The following is a 22,308-nucleotide window of genomic DNA, read 5'->3' on the forward strand; positions in this document are numbered from 1 at the left end:
TCACTTATCAATGACACAAAAGTACGACAGAGGATGTTTGCAGATTTAAGCCAGTCCTACAGAGCACCTTAAGGCCACGTTCATTTCGGGAATGCTTCAAACTTAGCATAAAATCACACTTCAACGTGTCCCAGGAAAGGGACACGCGACCGTTCCAATACAAGCTGAGAAGGCATTTGATAAGACTCAACATTCGCTTCTGATGAAAAAGAAACCACCTTGTAAACCACAAACAGGTTCTTTTCTCAACGTGATAAAAACCTCCCCAAATCGAGGGCACGCATCGTATGATTGGAACCCTAGGGGCGTTTTCATCACAGGCAGGAATCCTTTCCTTCATTCTTAACTGGTCAGGCCTGTCTTCTCCCTTGTGGTTTCTGCCTTTCGTGTTGGGGGCCCCCACCCAAGACTTCGAAGTCACGTGGAGCCTTTCCGAAGCAGGGAGGGGCTGGGGCCACTTCCTCTGGTGACAGAAAGCCACGCGGTGACCCGGCCTGCCCTAGGCTGCGCCAGGCGTGGAGTGAGGATGCCAGGCCAGCTCGTCTTTACAAGGGGCCTCCGACCATGGACAGGAGGGGCCAGTGGCCTTGGCGGTGGCTAAGCAAGTCCTCGTGCTGTACTTTTCCCGCAGACCCACATACGAGCCAGCTGGGAGGCCGGCCTTCCGGCCTGGAGGAAGCACAGGACGGGGCATCTTTTGTTTTTCTTACCGCTGCGGGGACGCAGAAGGACGTCTTGGTCACTGATTTAAAACATCTCACTGGCACCGGCCTGGGAACGTGTACTGGGCTGGGGGTGGGGGTGGTGGGGGGGGTGCTGAGTCAACGGAGCCCCTGGAACTCACTCCGCACGCCTGGGGTTTGCAGCCGGAGGCGGGAAGGTGGATGCTAGACCATCGAGCCCTCCCTCGGCCAGTTAGCTCAGACAGATCCGAGCGAACCAGGCCAGACCAACGAGGCCAAGAGCTAGAAGTCGTGCCTCCCTGCTGGCCCAGGGCTGACCCGCCAGGGTGCTCGGACACAGAAGGCTTTGACGTTAGTGGCTACTGTTGCATGCAAATGCGTACCTTGAGATGAATTTTTCCGAGGCTCCTACGACAGTGTAACTCCTTAGTAGAACAGGGACCCCACCCATGTTGGCAAACGCATCACCCTAGGGGGCACAGGGGACCGGCAGTGCCATCACTGCCCGAGACTCACAGCACACCGCGTGCCCACGCTGTGAGGTTTGCAGCAACGCTCTGGTCCACACAGCATGCAAATGCCTCGACAGGCTGCCCAGGAAAGCCCGCTGAATGGTGGAGGGAAATCCCACGTCACATCTCTGATGCCAGCTCCCTGGCTAAACCGAACCCCCCTGACCAGCGGGCACTGGCTGAGCCAGGTGGACAGATGCCATTTTCTCAGGAAAGAAAGAACAGGACTGAGCAGAGAACAAAGAGCCTCAGGAGGGTTCCAGGGAAGAGGGGGACACATGGAAACCGGCCGGGGTTTTCTCTGCTGGCTACGAGGCAACAGTTTTCCAGAAATACCCGCGGCCCATCCAGGGCGTGCGTCAGCAGACGGGGCTCGGGGGGGATGCCTGGAAGGACCCTGCCGCTCTTGGGCTGTGCAAAACAAGACACGGGACAGCCCTCTGTGGCTTCCTCTGGCCACCGCTCCGCCTTCCCACCCCGCTGGGCTCTGGGCTTCTCTTCTCCTGGCCTGAAGCCTGGCTCTCCCCTCCCCCGAGACACCCCACGATGGGGAAGCGAAAGACAGGCTTCTGGGGGCATTTCACGTCAGTTCTGGGGCGTTGGCCTGGGAAGCTGCTGCGCAGACAAAGCCCTGAGGGCGTTTCCTCTGGAAGTGACCCCCCCCCCCACCCCCACAGCGTCCTGCACCCTCAGCCTTGGGAGCCTGGACCTGTCCCCTCTCACACCTTGTTTCTGTCTGCTTCTCCAGTCCCCCTTAGGAATGACCTCCTCCACGACCCGCCCCCCCCCCTCCCCCCGCCCGGAGAGCATTTCATGGCTCCCCTTCTAGAGAGGAGAGGGCTTCTTTCAGCAGCCTGCTTCTACAGCAGCCTGGCAGGGGAGGTCCATAGCTGCCGTCCGGAAACCCCCTCTGTCTGGGGTCCCTGGCCCCCTGCCTATGGACTTGTATTTCCTCAAACCCAGGACTCGGGCCTGGCACTTTTGGGGTCCCTGCCCCGGCTGAGTCCTCTGGGCCTCGTGATGCTCCCTCCCTCTTTAGCCCCTTGCAGCTGCCTGCTCTCTGTGTCCCCGCTGGCCTGTGACCTCAGGAGGGCAGGGCAGCTCCTCTCGGCTCCCTGTGGAACCCTGCCCCCCGTGTGGGCGCACAGCAGGGCTCAGTGCCCACGGCTGATGTGCCTGCAACTCTGCAGCCCTCACCGGGCCCCACCCGGAGCCCCGGTTCCTCAAATCTGGGCCAGGAGGGAGAGGAGGGTGCTGCCCCTTCCCGCCTGGGCCACCCTGGGCGGTCCTAAGTGGGACAGAGGAGCCCTGGGGGCCTCTGGGGATGCCTGCCTGGACACGGGGTCTGCAGCTGGGCCCAAGGTCCCCAAACACAAGGTCTCATGAGCACAGGCCCACGGTCCATACGTGCAGAGCCCTGTGTCCCCGTGCCAGCCCCACAGCCCACCCTTGGGCCTGGAACCGAGAAGCTCACTTTGGGGGAGCAGCGGGAGACTCCCTGAGACGATTCCGCAGCTTTGTATCCAGGCTGGTTGAGGCCACCTGGAAGCAACGTGTGTGGGCCACGTGGGGCCGTGTGTGGAATGGGGAGGGGCACCCCTTCCTCCAGGCGGGTGTGGGGCTCGGCTCCCTTCAGGCTCCACCCCCGCCAGGTGCCCCGCGAAGGATGCCACGCGCCAGGCCGCGGTGAGTCCTCAGACAGGAGACGTGGTGTCCCTGAGCGGTGCTATCTGCATCTGGGAAGACGGCCCCAGGGCTGAGCTGGAGACCAGGGAGGCGACGCACACGAGGGCCCCCCGCTCCCCTAGACCCATGCAGGGGGGACGTCACCAGTTAAGGCGACTGCTGTCGGTTGAGGGGACACCAGTGTCGGCAGACAGAGCTTTGCCCCACACCAGGCAGCTCTCGACCGAGCCCCCGTTTCCTGAGCTTGGCACCAGTCAGGCCGCAGTACGGCTCCAACATTCCCTCTGCTGGGTCTGCACACTGAGCACTAGCTACTCACCGGCCTGCAGAGAAGCGCCCGCGGCTCTAGGAGCGGGCCCGTGGGGGCTGCAGGTACCGTGTTGGGAGACGGGGCGCTGGGGACCCAGGGCTGCAGAGACGCACGGGGCGGGGGGGGGGCGGGCGGTTCCTCTCCAGCTGTCCTGCTGTGGCCGGGCTGGTCAGCCTGTGCACAAGGGGCCGTGGGCTCCTGCCGGGAGCACGTGCTGCTGGGCCCCGGGGACAGTCTCGTCTCCCTGGGCGATGGGCACCCTGCAACTCAGGAGGCCACACGGGCGCCATCCAGGGAGCCGTGGGCATGCAGAACGGGGACCCTCTTAGGTGTGGGTGGACGCCCACACGTCCCCCAGAGCCGAGGGCAACACTCCACACGGGACTGCTGATGGCTGGGCTCTCTGCTCCGCACGGGACAGGAGGGACTAGGACATACATCCTATGGGCGTGGTACTCCAAGAAGCAGCTTTAGAAGCCGGCGTTCCTATCCTCTCCTTACAGACAGGGCGCCGCCGAGGTGACCCGCGTGGGTGACCCGAGGTGGCAGCGAGGGAGGTGGCCCGGGGGTCTGACCCACGTCTGCCTGGCTCCTCCACGTAGGGAGCTGTCTCCCCTGCTCGCCCCCGGAAGCCCCTTTTGGGGAGGAGGCGTCCTGGCCACCCCGTCCCCACCTGGGGCCTGCCTCCTCAGCCTCCCTCCTCCGCTCCTGTTCCGTGGCTCCGTGCCCGGCAGCTCCCGGTGCCTCTGCTCAAGCCAGGAGCAGGCAGAGGTTTCTAAATCCATTCCTGGCTCCGCCAGGAATGTGAAGCCACGCGGGCCACTGGAGGGAAGGGCTCTTCTGTGCAGCCCACCCTGGTCCCGCTGCTCTCTGCCTGTCCTGCCCAAGAGACTCTGTCCCCCTGATGCCACCGGACTCCCCAGGGACCCTGCTCTGCCCTCCCCACAGGGGCCCCTGCAGCGGGCTCACCCCCACCCACACGCCCTACCCACTTGCTGCCTCGTCTAGGTGCCATCCGCACCCCTGCTGCCCCCATCCTACGGAGGTCGGAGGTCGCGGCTCAGGGCGACACCCACTGTAGGGGGCAGGGCAGGGCTGTCCACACAGGTGCTTCTCTGTGATTCAAAATCACCCTGGGAGACATACTCGGACCGTGGAGCAGCCCAGAACCCCAGGAGGACGGGAACACAGAGAAATAAATGTCACAGGACCTGCACCCCACCTGGCTTTCTGGAGGGGGTCTTTGACATTCCCCCGGCCTGCACCCAAAGAAACTGCCCGTCAGCCTGTCCCCCTGGGGGTCTGGGCTGCCCAGGGTCTGAGGGTATGTCTGGAAAGCTTCCCAGAGCCTCCCCGAGGGCGGTCCCTAATTCCAGGGGCCGTGGGTCCACATCCTGCCTGCCCCACGCCCTCCCTGCCCCCTCCCGGTCCCTGGGTCCAGCCACCTGCAAGCAGGCACTCTGGAAGGAAGAGGCCACACTTAACAAATCAGTAAAAATCCCTCTGCCTTCTCTGACCACATAATAAAAACCCGGAGACGACGGAACAAAAGCTACGCGAGCTTCAGAAAACGAGGCTGCTCATCACAGATCTATCCCCCCGCCAAGCTGTCACTCATGTAGAAAGAAAGCTCTGTAGAAATGTTTCACTCCTGGGAATGGATTACTCATAAGGCTTTATTTCTAGGATTTGCTTCACATAGTCACCTGAATTTAAAAGACACACGTGAAAGGGAACAAGGGGTTAAAAATAGTAAGACGTGTTTGAATTAACAGGCTATTTGCAGATGTGAGTAACCAAGAACTCTCAGACCAGCGTTATTACCGACAAAAGTCAGAACAACGCAGTGTAAAAAATAAAAGCAAAATAGAGAATAGGAAGGAAAAAGCAAGTTTTATTTTATTATTTTTTTAAATGTTTATTTTTAAGGGAGAGAGAGAGAGGGAGAGAGAGAGAGAGAGAGAGAGAGGGAGAGAGAGAGAGAGGGAGAGAGAGAGAGAGAGGGAGAGAGAGAGGGAGAGAGAGGGCATAAGCAGGGGAGGTGAAGACAGCTGGGGACAGAGGATCCAACGGGCTCTACACTGACAGCAGACAGCCTGATGCAGGGCTCGAACTCATGAACCACGAGATCATGACCTGAGCAGAAGTCAGGTGCCTAACCAACTGAGCCACCCAGGTGCCCCGAAAAACCGGGTCTTAGAACATTAATTCAAATCAAAGAAGAGAGAGAGAGAGAGAGAGAGAGAGAGAGAGAGAGAGAGAAACAGACACAAAGTGAAATTTGAGGAGGCCCAAAACCCAGGGATTCTGGTCCCTTCACCAAGGGGAGGCCAAAGCACGTGGTCTGACACAGTAAGAAAAGCGACACGTTATCAGAGGATCTGTGTTTCATTTCATGGCTGGTTGAGTGAAAAAGAGTTTTCCAGTCGTCAACCTCACTTGAAAGAGAAAAGAAGAGACATTATGTTCTAACCATACGAAGAAAAAAGAAATCAGGGTGGAAATGTAAAAAATCAAGACAAAAAACGGCGTGCCTGAAGATCGAACAGAAAGGACAAATACGATGTCGTTTTCTCTGGTACAAGGCTTGTCGCTCTGTTATATGAAACTCTATAGAGTTTATATAACATATATAACTCTATGTTATATGAAAACGTAACATCCAGCAGTAAGCTGTTGGCAAGAGACGTAAGTCACACAGAACGACAAAGTTCGAGGCGCTGACAGACCAGTGCTTCTGTGCTAACACGAGGCAAAGGATAACGTAGAGCAAAAACTATCACGTGTGCCTAGAACTGTAACGGTGTTTCACAGTCGATGGCAGCAGCAGGATAACGTGGAGTCTAAATGCTATGAAATTAGAGCGAAAGATATGCATAAAAGCCTTCCAGAAAAGCGAAATGGAAACAATGCCGACACGATTAGGATTGAAGAATCCACTGCTGCATTATCATATGCAAAAAGTTCAGGGGCGCCTGGGTGGCTCAGTCAGTTAAGCATCCCACTCTTGAGCTCCGCTCAGGTCATGATCTCGTGGTTCGTGAGTTCAAGCCCCAAGATACGCTCTGCACTGTCAACATGGAGCCTGCTTGGGATTCTCTCTCTCCCTCTCTCTCTGCCCCTTCCACCCCCCCACCCCCCAAAATAAACAAGTAAACATAAAAAAAAGTTCAGAGGGGCACCTGGGTGGCTCAGTTGGTTAAGTGACCGACCTCGGCTCAGGTCACGATCTCGCAGTTCGCAGGTTCAAGCCCCGCGTCGGGCTCTGTGCTGACAGCTCGGAGCCTGGAGCCTGCTTCGGATTCTGCCCCTCCCCCACTCACGCTCTGTCTCTCAAAAACAAACATTAAATTTTTTTTAAAGTTCAGAAACCTGTAAAGAAGCTGCATAGCACGACAGTGCAGCGTTAATCACTGCTTCGGGGGGGATGAAATAGAAACAACAGAACGTTTTCATTTTCAAGTTTTGGTGGTGTGTTTACAGAAGGTCTTAGTGGGAGAGATCTGAGAGAAAATCTCAACAAAAACACAAAGTAGAAACTATTCACTCTGTGTGCTATCACTCTATCAAGAGAAGAAGAGCTTAAGAACCAAATGGAAATGCAACGTTTGAGAATTAAAAAACACCTGCCTAAAGAAAAAACTGTCTGAAGGAGAAAGTCCAGAAAGACAGTAACTGTGTGGTAAGAAAACACAACGAGAAAACAGACATCTCAAAACCTGCAGAAAGTGGTGAAGAAGGTCCCGAGGGAGAAACACCATGGTCTTAAATGCCTTTATTATGTTAAAAAAAAAAGGGGGGGTGAGAAAAAATGATGTCGTCAGCATCTAAATTCTACCTCGCGAAAGAAGCAAATATTTTTCTGAAAAGGTAAAAAGAGGGGAAAGCAAATGATAAAAGTGAAAGCCAAACATTTTTAAAAGACATTTCAATGCAAGACATAGTCTGTTTTCTAAAGACCTATAATAATGGACACAAAAAAAGTGGGCTTTCTCGGGGCCCCTGGGTGGCTCACTCGGTTAAGTGTCTGACTCTTGGTTTCAGCTCAGGTCATGATCTCACCGTCTGTGAGTTCGAGCCCTGCATCGGGCTCCGCGCGGACACTGTGGAGCCTGCTTGGGATTCTCTCTCCTTCTCTCTCTCTGCACCTCTCCCAGCTCTCTCCCTCTCTCTCAAAATAAATAAATAAACGTTAAAAAAGAAGTGAGCCGGGGCGCCCGGGTGTCTCTGTCGGTTAAGTGTCCGACTTCGGCTCAGGTCAGGATCTCGCGGTTCGCGAATTCGAGCCCCACATCGGGCCCTGTGCTGACAGCTCGGAGCCTGGAGCCTGCTTCGGATTCTGTGTCTCCCTCTCTCTCTGCCTCTCCCCCACTTGCACTCTGTCTCTCTCTGTCTCAAAAATAAATAAACATTAAAAAAAAAAATTTAAAAGACGGCACCGGAAGGTAGCAAACAGTCTGACTAGGCCTGCTGCTGTGTTCTTCAGGACACAGGGCCCCCGAGACGCTCCTCATGGGCAGGATTCCTGCAGACAGATAGCACCTCCCTAGCTGTCTGGCTGGTGCCTGGCCATCTCACCTAGAACCTCAATGTGACTTCTTACAGAATCTGGCAAAATGGTTCTTTAGTTCTCTTGGAAAAATAGGCAAAGGACACATCAAAGAAAGCAGAAGGTAAGGTGAAATACAATGAGAATGAACACACAAAGAGAGAATGAGATCTTCTAAATTGTAGAAAATACTGTAGGGCCATGGCGATCGAAGGGGGGTGGATGGCCCCAAGACATACATAAAAATTAACTGAGGGGCGCCTGGGTGGCTCAGTCAGTTAAGTGTCCGACCAGCTCAGGTCACGATCTCACCATTCGTGAGTTTGAGCCCCACGTCCGGCTCTGTGCTGACAGCTCAGAGCCTGGAGCCTGCTTCGGACTCTGTCCCCCTCTCTCTCTCTGCCCCTCCCCCATTCGTTCTCTCTCTCTCTCTCTCTCTCTTAAAAATAAGCATTAAAATTTTTTGTAAAAAATTAACTGAAATTACTCTAATGCACACAAGAACATACTAAGTATTAAATCAAGCATAACCAAACTATGGAGGTAGGCAACATTATTTAACAAATTATGTTAGCCTAATCGAGGTAGGGAGGAAGTAAATTTTATTCATGTCTTAATGTAACTACTTAGCGTGTTTAAGAAGATAAATGTTATTTCAAAACACATAACGACTAAACAGAAACAGATCATAATACTGTGGCCATGTGACTCCCTTGGAATTGCGACAATTGAATTTCTGCAACAGACAGGACTGTGCCTGAATTCCAGACCTCTGGGGAGCGAGCGAGGGCACACACGTGAACTGCATAACTAAATCAAACACGGGAGACAAGCGTCACCAAAATAAACACAAGCGAAACTTGAAGAAAAGATGATTAGGACAAAAATGACAGACAGCTGACCTCTACCATGTTCGAGAGTTCGCAAAATCAGACTTAAAAGACTCCCAATGACTCGAAAGGTAAGTAGCAAAGATTATGGTCAGATGATCTGCACCTGAGAAAAAACAAATTGCAAAACAACTCTAGAAGAATCACTTCACCTTCCCAACGGCCAAAGGCGGGCAAATGGGACAAGAGGAAATCTCACGTACACCTGCCAACAGAAAATCTGTGCAAACTCAGGGCTCATGAGAATGTGAGGAAATGCCTTCACATGCGGCTGGTAATAGAAAGGAGTACAATTCCTTCAAAGGGCAACGGGGCAAAACCTATGAGAACCACAGAACGTCCATGGGACGTAAGTCCATTTGCAAGAATTCTTAAGTTAGTTCAAAACAGAAGGCCGTATGTACCAAAGCTCTCACAGCCGCATCATTAAAGATCGCAAAGACCTGGTAAAGGCTCAACAGACTTGGGGTGGGAACACCAGGGCGTGTTAACTTGGCCTTCTGGCCACTAAGCGAGGCCACGTCCACCTGGCCCGGGCAGTGAGTGTACACTCACCTTCTCTTGCTACTCAAAAGGAGTGTTTCTTTCTTTCTTTCTTTTTTTTTTATTAAAAATTTTTTTTAAATGTTTATTTATTTTTGAGAGAGAGGGACAGAGTGTGAGCGGGGGTGGGGCAGAAAGAGAGAGGGAGACAAAGAATCGGAAGCAGGCTCCAGGATCTGAGCCGTCAGCACAGAGCCCGACGCAGGGCTCGAACTCACGAATCATGAGATCATGACCTGAGCTGAAGTCAGATGCTCAACTGACTGAGCCACCCAGGCGTCCCATTTTTTTTTTAAATGTTCATTTGTTTTTGGGGTGCCTGGGTGGCTCAGTCGGTCGAGTGTCCGACTTCGGTTCAGGCCATGATCTCACGGTTTGTGAGTTTGAGCCCCGTGTCGGGCTCTGTGCTGACAGTTCAGAGCCTGGAGCCTGTTTCGGAATCTGCGTCTCCCTCTCTCTTTCTGCCCCTCCCCTGCTCATGCTCTGTCTCTCTCTTTGTCAAAAATACGTGAAAAAAACCATTAAAAAATATTTACTTTTGAGAGAGACAGAGAGAGAGCAGGGGAGGGGCAGAGAGAGAGAGAGAGAGAGAGAGAGAGAGAGAGAGAGAGAGAGATCTAAAGCAGGCTCACACTGACAGCAGTGAGCCTGATACGGAGTTTGTGAGATCTGTGAGATCTCGACCTGGAAGATCATGATGAACTGATCTCGAACTGTGAGATCTTGACCTGAGCCAAAGTCAGAGGCTCCACTGACTGCCACCCAGGTGCCCCAAAAGGGGTGTATTTTTAAGAAAGTGAGTCCTCCATTTTTTAGCTGGGAGAAGAGGGAACTCAGACCTAAGAGGCACCTTTCCCAGAGTGGGAGCCACGGGGCATCCTGTGCATAAGCGTCCAGGGCTGAAGTCCTGTGAGCCCTGGGGGAGGTTGTCCTCAAAATCTGCCCGGAGAAGGAGGGCTGCCGCCTGGTGCCACAGCTCCCCGGAGGCCCCCACAGTGGTCTGAGCGTCGCTGGCCCCAAGCGTGCTCCAAAGATGTCCACCAACACAATGACTGATGAATGGCTGGGTCCTGGGAGACCCTGGGAGCAGGGTGAGCACTGGGCTGAGGGTCAGCAGTAGGAGGGGACATCTGCTGTGACACCCACTGTGCTGCACCCCTACCTCTCATCACTCTCACCACGCGCACCCTGCCCCTCAGTGTAGACGGCCCTGGGGGGGCCGCCTATGAGCGGGCTCCGGGGAGCCCTGTGTGAGCGAGCCTGGCCCCCTGGCCCCGGACAGCAGACTCCTGTCTGCACAGCCTGGACGTGTCTGGGGTTTTCCTGGCCGTGGGGAAGTGGGGAGTCACAGCAGCGTGTCCAAGGCGGAGGCGGGGGTGGAAGGGATATGGCCACAAGTTCCCGTCACCAGGACACGTCCCACCTGCCCGCTCCGCTCACAGCCAGGATCTGCTTAGTGTTGCCCGGCCGCTGACCTTTCACACTGACACACAGGCCTGACTTCATCCCAGACACGTGTCTGGGGAAGCATCTGTGCCCTCTCCCGGGGCCAGAAGGACTCGGGCGGTGGACATGAAGGGAAGCCAAGGACGGTGCCGTGGCCCCTGGGTGTGGCCAGCGGCAGCTTCTGGCTTCTCCCCACCGCAAGGGGGATTGCCTGGCTTGTGGCCTCTGCAGACACATTTTTCCAGGAGCTTTCTCAAGCAGGAAGTGGGGTTCCTCCTTCCCACTCCCCCAAACCTCCAGGCCAACAGGTGGACAGGCACAGGCCCTCTGACACCGTCACGAGAACCCTCCATGAGGCAGGCACACGGTTGAGGCAGCTCCGGACCGAAATGCTGCCGCTGTCCGTGAGGGCTCCCCGCCCCCCAAGTGAAGACAATTCCTCTGGCTGCCGGGAGATGATGCGGCGGGGACAGGGTGGGGCTGCGAGCCACCTGAGGATCTCCCCCGAGCGTGTCCCTATGACACTTCGTGTCCTTATGACTCCTCTCCCGCATCTGCCTGCCCAGGGCTGGCTCTGCAGGCATGGTGGAGGACAGTGGATTTCCAGACCTTTCCACCCCCTTACCTTGCTCTTCTATGGGCACAGATCTGGGCGCACAAAGCCCGAGACAAATCCTTCCTTCTCCAGTACACCCTGCTCCCACAGCACTGGTCCCACTGGCCCGGCCCTCCATCTGCTCCCCCAGGTCAGCGGTGGCTGAGCGCCTGACACAGGGTAGAAGGGCCTGTCAGGCCTCTGCCTCCCTCCCCCCCAGAAAGGCCCCCTTGTTGCTGCTGTGGGGTCGTGCATACGGTATTCCCCCCCGCCCCCAGCAGCTCTGCTAAGACGCCCACCTAGGTGGGGGCCTGAGGAGCTGTCTTTGAACAGGGTGGACAAAAAGGGTTCCCCCCCTTTCCTCTGCCCACCCGGCAAACTGAGTCCCGTCATGCCTCCCTGTCACAGCCTTGGCCTAACAAATTCCAGGGGTGGCGCTGGGAGCTCCGGGCCCAGCTTGGGCGGGGGGTCCTCGGTCCTTCCCTTCTGCTGCTGACACCAGCAACACGAGAACGTCCCACCCTCCACGGCTGGGCACCAAGAAGACTGGAAGGGAAGGTACCCGGCAAGCAGCTCAGAGGTGCGCAGAGCTGTGACGGACCACGGCACACACCCTGGCCCAAGTGCGCCCTGGAAAGCTGTGCCTGCACCTCTTGCCCGGCTGAGGCCCGGCCGGGCAGCAGGAGGCAGGGCCTCGGCAGAACCAGCCTCTGCAGGGCGAGCCGGGGCACGAAGGCCTCCGGAAGTCAGGATTCCAGCGCCCGGGCTGGGGGCTGTGAGCGTGTGCTCTGGAGACACCTAAAGGACTCCCCCCCACCCAGGCGGCCAGAGGGGTGGGGGATGGGCACCTGTGCCGGGGCCTCCGGGGGCCAGGGCAGGCGCGCAGCCCCACAGACCCCCGAGGCAACTGGATGGAGCCCCGGGAGCTCCCAGTGGGTGGGACGCAGGTTCTGGAGAACGGCCTGCCAAGCGCCCGGGGCATGGCCCATCCAGGCCTTGGCGATAGGGGCCAAGCGCAACCAGAATCCCTCGGAGGACACCAGCCACTGCCCCAGAGAGACCTCTGTGATTTCAGAAAGATGCCTCCCTTTCAGTTCCTGTTGCAATTCAAAACTAAAGCAGCTGTCCTGATATCACTGCTGAGTCCTGAAGAATTTCCTGCCTCGGCGATTTTAAGGGAGCCGCAAAGAAGGCCCTTTGTTCCAGAGGCACAGAGGGAATGGCAGCCGCCCTGGGAGAGACCCCGCGGTGGGTCAAGGGCCTTGTCCGGGGACTGGAGTCCCTAGGCGGGGTGCCCATGGCAGAATCCCCAGCACTGGCCGGGGACACATGTATTCTGTGTCCTTTGCTTAACACACCGGGCCACTCCCCACTTGGCAGGGCTGGGGACCCCTCCTCGGAACTGGCCAGTGGGCCCTCTATGCCCAGCACAGGGTCAGCACGGCGGGGAGGGATTCCCCAGGGAGGCGGGCCGGGGAGACCAAGTGTGCTGAGGCGACCCAGATGGCATTTATAAATCCACACGCTTCAGGGCAGGCACAGGAGGGGTGCCTGGACGGGTATGAGGTTGAGGTTGGTTCTCTGATGAAAGATCATGGAAGTTGCTACACCTGTTTCTCTGACATCTTTCCTGTGAACACCGTGATGCCTCAGAGCCGAAGGGGGGCAGCGGACAGGGCTCCCGGCCTCCCGAAGCCACCAGCAGTTTTTGTCTTGGGGGGGTGGGGGGGCGGAAATCCCACATGCGGGGACTTTAAAACCAACCAGTTTCTACTTGAGTTCCTCATGGTGGAGATTCTTCTCCTTCTCTGTTCCGCTCTTTCTCTCCCTCCCCAAAACCCACAGGAACCTCTCTGGAAATGAGAGTTTCTGATGACACATTTTCCCATGTTCTCTGTAGCTCCCCAAATTAGATTATCTTCCCAGTTAATGCTCTAAATTACATTTCCACTGGCAGACCAGGCCTGCAGTTTAATGAGCTGGCCCCTGGGAATCACGGGCTGGGCCCGCCCTGCGGAGCCCATCTGCCCTGAGTGGGCCTGGTGCGGGGACAGGTCAGACACCAGGGGAGCCTGAAAAATCCCGAGCATCTCCAAACAAAGGACTCAGGAACAGCCCCAAGCCAAGCTCCCACTGGAGGAGCGGGGGTCGGCGTCCGGGGTCATGGACCCATTTACGTGCAGAACCATGCTGGACAGCCCTGGTCCCAGGGTCAGCTCCATGCTGAAACAAAGCAGACCCACAATTCCACAGCAGGTCACTGTCCTCTTATTGGAGTGTGGCCTGAGTGCTCTTGTGAGCCCTTCGCTTTTTCTTAAGAAGTTTCTATCTCTGAGCCAAGAGGCACAGTGCTGCTGAGAAGTACTTTGGAAATAACCCAGTGTTTCCATCTAAGGTCCTAAGTGAAGCAGGGTTGAGGTGGAGCTGGGAGCCTGGGAGCCAGAGCGCCAGCCAGCACGAGCCGGCCCCCCGTGTGCCCGCAGGGGACCTTCTCCACGTCTCTCTAGACCGTGCATGCTGGGGAAGCCTGCCTCTCTCGCATCTGTCACCTGGTGGGAAGGCACGTGGCCTCGGCAGCTGTTTTAAACCCTGACTTCAGAGTAGAATCCAGAACTTCCCTCTGCCGGATCACAGTCACCTGCGGGCCCAGCCCAGTTGCTACGACAGCCATGACCTCAGGCAGCAGGCACTGGGGACCTCTGCCCTCCTGACTTTAGGGGTGTCCACCCCCAGCTTTAGGCTGGGCCTGGATCCCAGACCCAGAGACCGCCCGGTTCTGCCGCTTTGATCCCACCGACATCGCCAGCTGCACTTGGCTGAGAGAGGGGTCTTTCCCAGCACCTGCCCCTTTGTCCCACACCCGCCTGGCCTGCAGCCCTCCAGCCTGGGCTGGGAGAATTCCCTGGGACCAGCCTGTTGTCTGGCTCTCCGCCTGTGGGCCCTCCACCTCGGGGTCCTGCTCGTCTGCTGGCCACTGTGTTTCTTCATGCTGATGGCTCTCCGGCCCGTACATGCAGCTCTCCCACTCCCGGCCGTGCCTGGTCTTCTCTCTGGGTCCTTCCTCTCATCTCCACCCAATCATTTGGACAAGCCTGCCTGCCCCAGACCTCTGCGGCTCCAGGGGACTCTGGAAAGTCTGCCCTTGGCTCGAGAACCAGACTTGGTGTCCCACTGCAGACGGACCTCACCAGGCCCCCTGGATGTTGGCAGGGGCTCAGATGGCCACGAAAGGCCGTCATTCACCCGCTCCCCCCGCCCACTTCTGTGAAGACAGAGCATCGCCACACCACCCTTGAGAACCAGGAGTGGGCCATCTCGTGCCCCTGGGGAGAGTCAAGAGCTGAGACTCTGGACCCCAAGAGACCTTGCCAGCTGTGACCCTGGGCAGACAGAGTGGGGATTACAAGTGTTCTGCCCTCCCGCGGCTGCTGCTTACTTCCATGAGACGACACGTGTTAACCGATTAACACGGTGCCCAGCACACCGTAGGTGCTTAACAAACACTAGCTGTAACAATGTGGTAAGTGAGCAGTCGGTAGGCAGTGAAGTCCCATTGGCGGTTCTGGAGAAGAAACTGATGTCGCACAGGCAGGCAATATGAAGAAGGTTTGACACGGACTGTTTATGAAGGTGCAAAGCGTAGAGGGGCATTACATAGAACAAAGTGGCATCTCCACTCACTGGGGGCTAAGGCGGGCTCACTAATAAACAGGACAACTGGGCAGCTCATCTGGAGAAAGACAGAATTTGCTTGTGGTTCGCCGCAGAATATAGTCCAGATGGCTCAGCGACTGAAGAGAAAACATGGGGGATTCCTCTCGAACCTCAGTGTGGGGAAAGGCTTCCCAGCCGTGACTCAGACCCAGGGGTGATAAAACACTGACGCACACAGCTGGATGGGAACAAGATGACGGGGCAGCAGCAACATGGGAAACAGAGTCAAAAGACAGCTAACAGGCGGGGAGAACACATCTCACGTGTGTTGCAGACAACGGTCCTAATGTCTCTTCTAACATAGAGAACTCTTCAGGGGCGCCCGGCTGGCTCAGTCAGTGGACCTGCGACTCTTGGTCTCGGGGTCGTGAGTTCGAGCCCCACGCTGGGCATAGAATTTACTTAAAAGTAAATCCATTTAATAAAATAAAATAATTCTTTTTTTTTTTTTTTTTTTTTTTTTTTTAATTTTTGGGACAGAGAGAGACAGAGCATGAACGGGGGAGGGGCAGAGAGAGAGGGAGACACAGAATCGGAAACAGGCTCCAGGCTCCGAGCCATCAGCCCAGAGCCTGACGCGGGGCTCGAACTCACGGACCGCGAGATCGTGACCTGAGCTGAAGTCGGCCGCTTAACCGACTGCGCCACCCAGGCGCCCCAAATAAAATAATTCTTTACAAAGGACCAGAAACTGGGAAAGGACACGAACAAGCATTCACAGAAAAGATCGAAGAACGGCCCTTAAACTTCTAGAAGGTGAACTCGTCGCTGGAGGAAGGCGACAGCGTCTCTCGCGGATCGGATGGGGAGGACGCAGGCCTGACCACGCAGGGAGCCGGCCGGTGGCGGGGAAGCTCCCTCACACACCGCCAGTGGGGACGCCGAGGCCGCAGCCCCTCTGGGGGGACACAGGCAGTGCCTCCCAAAACGTGCTCTTGCCTCGGACCCCGTGGTTCTGATGCCAGGCGGCCACCCTGGAGGTACAGCTCCAGCAGCAAGAAGGTGCAGGTGCTCGAGACTGTGCCCTTCCACGCTATCTGAAATCGGAAAATACCGGGGACACCAAACGCCTCTCCACAGGAAAGTGCTTGGAAGACGAGGCGAGGCGGGGCGCCCGGGCGGCTTCGTCGGTTGAGCGTCTGACTCTCGCTCTCGGCCCAGGTCACCGTCTCACGGCTCGTGAGTTCGAGCCCCGCGTCGGGCTCTGCGCTGACAGGGCAGACTCTGCTTGGGATTCTCTCTCTCCCTCTCTGTCTGCCCCTCCCCAACTCGTGCATGCACGCCCTCTCTCTCAAAATATTATCCTGCTGTAAAAATGAGTGAGGGAGTTCTCCATGCACTGGTAAGAATTAATTTCCAGTATACGCTGTTAGGTTAAAAAGAAAAAAAAGGAAACAAAACCAAAGTGCAAAAAGAATATCTATAGTAAAATACACTCCACGTAAGAAAGGATGCGAGAGAAAAATTCGTATACCGGCTGACCTGTGCAAAAGAAATACAAGGAGGGCGCAGAAACGAGAGAGACTGGTCGCCCACGGGGAGTGGGTGGCGGTGGGTGGGTGTAATGGGCCAGAGTCTGGATGAGGGGAGACGACGCTTCTCTGAACCCACCTTTGAGAACAGCTGTGACACAAAGCACAGTGTGACGGTCGGTTTTGTGTCAGCCTGGCCAGGGGACACCCCCCGGTTATTCAATCTCACACCAATCTGGGCATTGCTGGGGAATTTCGGAGACCTGCTTCCCATGCATTGGCTTTAAGGAGGTCATCCCTGATAATGTGGGGGGGCCTCATCCGGTCAGTTGAAAGGCCTTACGTTGGGGCAAGTTAAGAAACTCTGCCCCCCCCCCCCCCCCCCCCCCGGGCTACAGCATCAGTTGTGCTGGCCTGGCCTGCAGATTTTGGACTTGCCAGACCCTCCCCCCTCCCCAGTCACATAAACCATAAACCGATTCCTTGAAATCAATTCTGTTATTACAGTAACAATATATAAATATCGTTGTTATTCAGCCTTCCCCCCACGGAGGCTCCAGGAGACCTCACCCATGTTTTCTCTCAGGGCTTGTAAGGTCTCCCTGGTTACACGTGAATTCCTGACATGAGAGAGAGAGAGAGAGAGAGAGAGAGAGAGTGTGTGTGTGTGTGTGTGTGTGTATCTTGGCTTCTAAACGACATTCTTTTTTCTTTTTAACAAGTTCCATAGTTTGGGTTTTTTTTAAACCTTTTTTTAATGTTTTTATTTATTATTTTTGGGAGACAGAGACAGAGCACGAGTGGGGGAGGGGCAGAGAGAGAGGGAGACACAGAATCCGAAGCAGGCTCCAGGCTCCGAGCCGTCAGCACAGAGCCCGACGCGGGGCTCAAACCCACTGACTGTGAGATCATGACCTGAGCTGAAGTTGATGCTTAACTGCCTGAGCCACCCAGGCACCCCTAAATGACATTCTATTTTTTTTTTTTTTTCACATTTATTTATTTTTGAAAGACAGAGCACAAATCGGGGAGGGGCAGAGAGAGAATGAGACAGAATCCGAAGCCGGCTCCAGACTCTGAGCTGTTGGCACAGAGCCCAACGCGGGGCTCGAACTCACAAACCGTGAGATCATGACCCGAGCCGAAGTCGGACGCTCAACCGACTGAGCCCCCCAGGCGCCCCTAAACAACATTCTTTAATAAAAGAAACCAGGGCTTCCTTGAAGAAACTGCTGCTTCTGGGGAGTGGGGAAGGGGGCAGAAAACGTATACGATGATCCTGGAAAATCTTGGGGTACCAGAAAGTAAGGAGGTGCTCAAAGAAGGATGGGCAGGAGGGTGAGTCAGAAGGACACAAAAGCCAGTCTGATGTTGCTCCAAAGGCCTAGCTGGGACCATTTAAGGCCCCTTGTGCTTACCTCGGACCCACCCGGATAATCCGGGATAATCTCCCCACTCAAAGTCACCTGCTCAGCAACCTCAGTTCCATCTGTAATTTACTTCCCCTTTGCCATGTGACGTTGTGTGTACTAGGTTCCAGGGACTAGGACTCGGGCCTCTCTCCAGGCTCTTATCTTGTTGACCACAGACCCGGGCCGGCAGGCCTCAGCTGACGTGCTGACATACCGTTCCCATGAGACCTTCTGCTTCCAGCTCCCTCAAATATCTTGATTTTCTTTTTAAATAAAAGAATGTCCTGGGGCGCCCGGATGGCTCCGTCGGTTAAGTGTCTGACTCTTGATCTCAGCTCAGGTCATGATCTCACAGTTTGTGAGTTTAAGCCCTGTGTTGGGCTGTGTGCTGACAGTGTGGAGCCTGCTTGGGACTCTCTCTCTCTCTCTGCCCCTTCCCTGTTTGCTCTCTATCTCTAAATAGATAGATAGATAGATAGATAGATGGATAGATAGATAGATAGATAAAATAAACAGATAAAGATAGATAAATAGATAGATAGATAGATAGATAGATAAAATAAACAGATAAATAGATAGATAAATAGATAGATAGATAGATAGATAGATAGATAAAATAAACAGATAAATAGATAGATAGATAGATAGATAGATAGATAGATAAAATAAACAGATAAATAGATAGATAAATAGATAGATAGATAGATAGATAGATAAAATAAACAGATAAATAGATAAATAGATAAATAGATAGATAGATAATAGATAAGTAGATAAATAGATAAACAAATAAACAAACAAACAAAATGTCCTAGCAACGTCACCCTCAGCCCTGCCTCTATTCCCTTTTTGTTTTACCCCGCGGCTCGAAAGATGGAAAACTTTCTTTGGCCTGACTGATCGTTACTCCCGTCTGTATCCAGAGAGCTACTGGGGACTGCCTGTGGTGGCTCCCATTTCTAAGACCACGTCACCCCTGCTTCTTTGGGAACACCACTGGCATTACCCCATCGGCTGCTGAGCCACCCGTGTGCAGGCCATCCGTACCAATCCGTGGTCACTTACTCAAGATAAGCGGGGAGAGTGCTTTTCTTTGGGGACCCCACTGTGTCCTCCCTGGATTGTATTAACGTGCCATCTTTAATTTAAACACAAATCCCTCTGCTGAGGCAGAAGACCAGTTAGCCTAAAGCACAGGCTGTTCTGATGCTAGCACCTGCCTCCTCCATCATGCTCAAGTTCTGGCTCCTGGTCCAGAACACCAAGAGCCTGGGCCCCAGGTGGGGAGAGCCCCCGACCCCACTGAGGAATGCCTGGGGCCCTGGATAAACCCAGCGAGGCGGGAAGAAGGGCCCTTTGGCAGGAAAACCGAAGTCACAAAGGGGAAGGGGCTAATTGTCAGCTGTCTTCGGTGGGGGTTCACAGGTCATGAAGGGTCGATGAAGCTCGGAGCCCCAAACAGGGTGGGAATAACAGCCTCAGCCTGACCACGGGGACCGAGGGAACCAGCGGAGCCATCCCTGCAAGCTGGGGCTCCTGCCACCGAGACTCAGCCCCCGGCCACTAGACGGTGCTCTCTGTTGTCCCCCCGCACGCCTGCACGTGGATGGGCCACGAGCGTCTCAGCTAGACATGGCCCAGACGGAACCCTCCCTCCCGGAGCTCCCTCTGTACAAGGCCCACCACCCGTCCTGGCCCCGGGTCATTGTGGACATGGCCTCCTCCCGCCCCCACTCGCTTATCGCTGGCGCCCTCCTTCGCCCACGGCCACATTCCGCCACCATAGACTTTGGCGAAGAACCCCTCACCGCAGCCGCGAGCGGGCTCCTTGCACCAGACCCTGTGGCTCCCGCCCCAGCCACGTCCCTCCCGCCAGGGGCCACACGACACTCACTTGACGGTCTCGCCCCAGTCGCACCACAGCGTCTTCCCGATGGCCTCCATGTCCACCTGGAACTGGGTGAGGCAGAGCTCCTGGAGGAGAGCGCCAGAGTTGGCGTCCTGGCAGGCTGTGGCCATGAGGAGGTGATGCACTGCAACGAAGGGCCCAGGGGACTGTCAGCCTCTCTGGGACCCACCCACCCTCCCCTGCCTTCCCTGCACACCCTCCCCTGCCTCCCCCCCACCGCACACCCTCCCCTGCCTTCCCTGCACACCCTCCCCTGCCTACCCCCCCATACCCTCCCCTGCCTCCCCCACCCACCGCACACCCTCCCCTGCTTTCCCCCCTCACCCTCCCCCGCCTCCCCCCCACCACACACCCTCCCCTGCCTTCCCTGCACACCCTCCCCTGCCTACCCCCCCATACTCTCCCCTGCCTTCCCTGCCCACTCTCCCCTGCCTCCCCCCTACACCCTCCCCTGCCTACCCCCCCATACCCTCCCCTGCCTCCCCCACCCACCACACACCCTCCCCTGCTTCCCCCTCACCCTCCCCTGCCTCCCCCCCACCGCACACCCTCCCCTGCCTTCCCTGCACATCCTCCCCTGCCTACCCCCCCATACCCTCCCTTGCCTTCCCTGCACACCCTCCCCTGCCTACCCCCCATACCCTCCCCTGCCTTCCCCCTCACCCTCCCCTGTCTCCCCCCCACCACACACCCTCCCCTGCCTTCCCTATACACCCTCCCCTGCCTACCCCCCCATACCCTCCCCTGCCTCCCCCTCCACCGCACACCCTCCCCTGCCTTCCTGCACACCCTCCCCTGCCTCCCCCTCCCCCCATACCCTCCCCTGCCTTCCTCCTCCCCCTCCCCTGCCTCCCCCTCTCCCTCAGCTGACCACGGGGACCAAGGGAACTAGGTTCCAGGTTCCAGATCCTAGGTTCCCTGCCTTCCCCCTCACCCTCCCCTGCCTCCCCCCCACACCGCACACCCTCCCCTGCTTCCCCCCACACACCGCACACCCTCCCCTGCCTCCCCCCCATACCCTCCCCTGCCTCCCCCGCCACATCCTCCCCTGTCTTCCCTGCACACCCATCCCAGAACCCGCTTCCACATAGTCCCTGGAGAGGGAGCCTGTGGCTCATCCATCACCGCAGAACCTAGCAAGGTCCTTGCCTGCTGACAGTGGGTCTGACGGCGCCTCCCAGTGCTCTGTGGGGACGAGGCCAGGACTGACCATCACAAGCAGCACCGGGCCTGGGTCTGATGCTCATGCACCACTCCATCCCTCACACCAACCCCTGATGCAGTTCCCCACACCCCCACTTCATACATGTGCAAACTGAGGACCCCAGGATCAGACACAGGCTCCTCCCCTCAATGCCACCAGGCCTCTGGCCTACTTGGGCCAGAATATGGGGTCCAGGCTGCAGCCCTTGGTCCCAGGAACAGCCTACAGGCTGCAAGGAGCTCCCTGCTCCCATCCCCTATGTCTGGATGCTCACCAGTTACAAACCAGGCTGACAAACTGTGATGTGAAATGTGTTTTACCCTCCCGCTTAATAAATATGAGCTCGAAAGTAAAAAGTTAAGGGAATGCACTGCCCAGATCAAAATTCCCTCGTCCCCCCTAAGCCCACAACTGGCTCTGGTGGCTGCTGGGCAGGTGGGGAAGACTGTCCCCCAGGTCCCCACCCCTAGGCCTCCCTCCTCTTCCTCTCCACGCTGGACATCTGCTTTCTCCGCCTCCCTAGGGAACAGTGCAGGGCCAGGGTGGGAGGTCCTTCACATTCCCTCTTTGAGGCCCAGCCCACCTACTGCCCCCCAGGCAATGTTGGCCCTCTGCCCACAGGGCACCCCAGCCCCACCCCTACCATCACGGTTTTGCCAAATCCCTGGATGGAGACCGCAGCTGGGAACCCAGGGTTGTACCAGGAATTCTTGGACTCCTTGCTGGGCCTCATGGACATGTGTGGACACTCAGCTGACCCTTGCAGCCCATAAGGCCGCAGGCGGGAGGAAGAGCTCACCCGAGGAGAGGCTGGCAGCCCTCAGGGCAGGTACACTGGGTATGGAGTTCTGGGGTCCCTGACTCTGAAACATGGCCTAGAAGGGGGTGTGTACTTGAGTGGGCTCGCCCCACGGCCCCTCAGACACCTGCCCCCCTCTGCCTCCGTCTTCCAAGAATAAAATGCAAAGGAAACGGTCCTCTGGCCTCTACAATGCACAGCACTGCCCAAGCTCTTCACACCCACAGATATCTTGGAGGCAGGTCCTACTGTGATCATCAACTTACTAGACGGGAAACCGAGGCTTTGGGGCTCAGAAGCAGGCCTAAGGACCCAGCACCAGAAGAGGTGTAGGTTTGACTGAACTCAGCTAATGCCCAGTCCCAAGGTGTTGGGGACTAGGCAGGAAGCTGGGCAATATAGTGGAGGGCCTGACCTCTCTTTCACTGCAGACCTGGAGGAGAGGGCAGAAGATGAAGAGAGGTGTTGGGGGTCATAGATGGGGGTCATGACAGCAGGCTGTGAAGTGCCATTTCAGACTGCAGCTTCAGGGGGCTCAATGGAGAGTTCCTGGATGGGTGTGTGGGTACATTGGTGGGTGGACA

General features: G+C 56.3%; 1 protein-coding gene across 3 annotated transcripts in view; it reads right to left on the reverse strand.

Annotated features, from left to right (window-relative positions):
* Positions 1 to 22,308, reverse strand: part of RAMP1 (receptor activity modifying protein 1) — a 54,816-nt gene that overhangs the window by 16,334 nt on the left and 16,174 nt on the right. For all 3 annotated transcript variants that reach the window (XM_058699753.1, XM_058699736.1, XM_058699743.1), the window contains exon 2: positions 19,707 to 19,845. In XM_058699753.1, the coding sequence (XP_058555736.1) occupies positions 19,707 to 19,831 (125 nt within the window). In that variant the 5' untranslated portion in view covers positions 19,832 to 19,845. The remainder of the gene's footprint in view (positions 1 to 19,706; positions 19,846 to 22,308) is intronic.

This window comes from Neofelis nebulosa, chromosome 2 (genome assembly GCF_028018385.1).
Source record: "Neofelis nebulosa isolate mNeoNeb1 chromosome 2, mNeoNeb1.pri, whole genome shotgun sequence".
Classification (NCBI taxonomy): domain Eukaryota; kingdom Metazoa; phylum Chordata; class Mammalia; order Carnivora; family Felidae; genus Neofelis; species Neofelis nebulosa.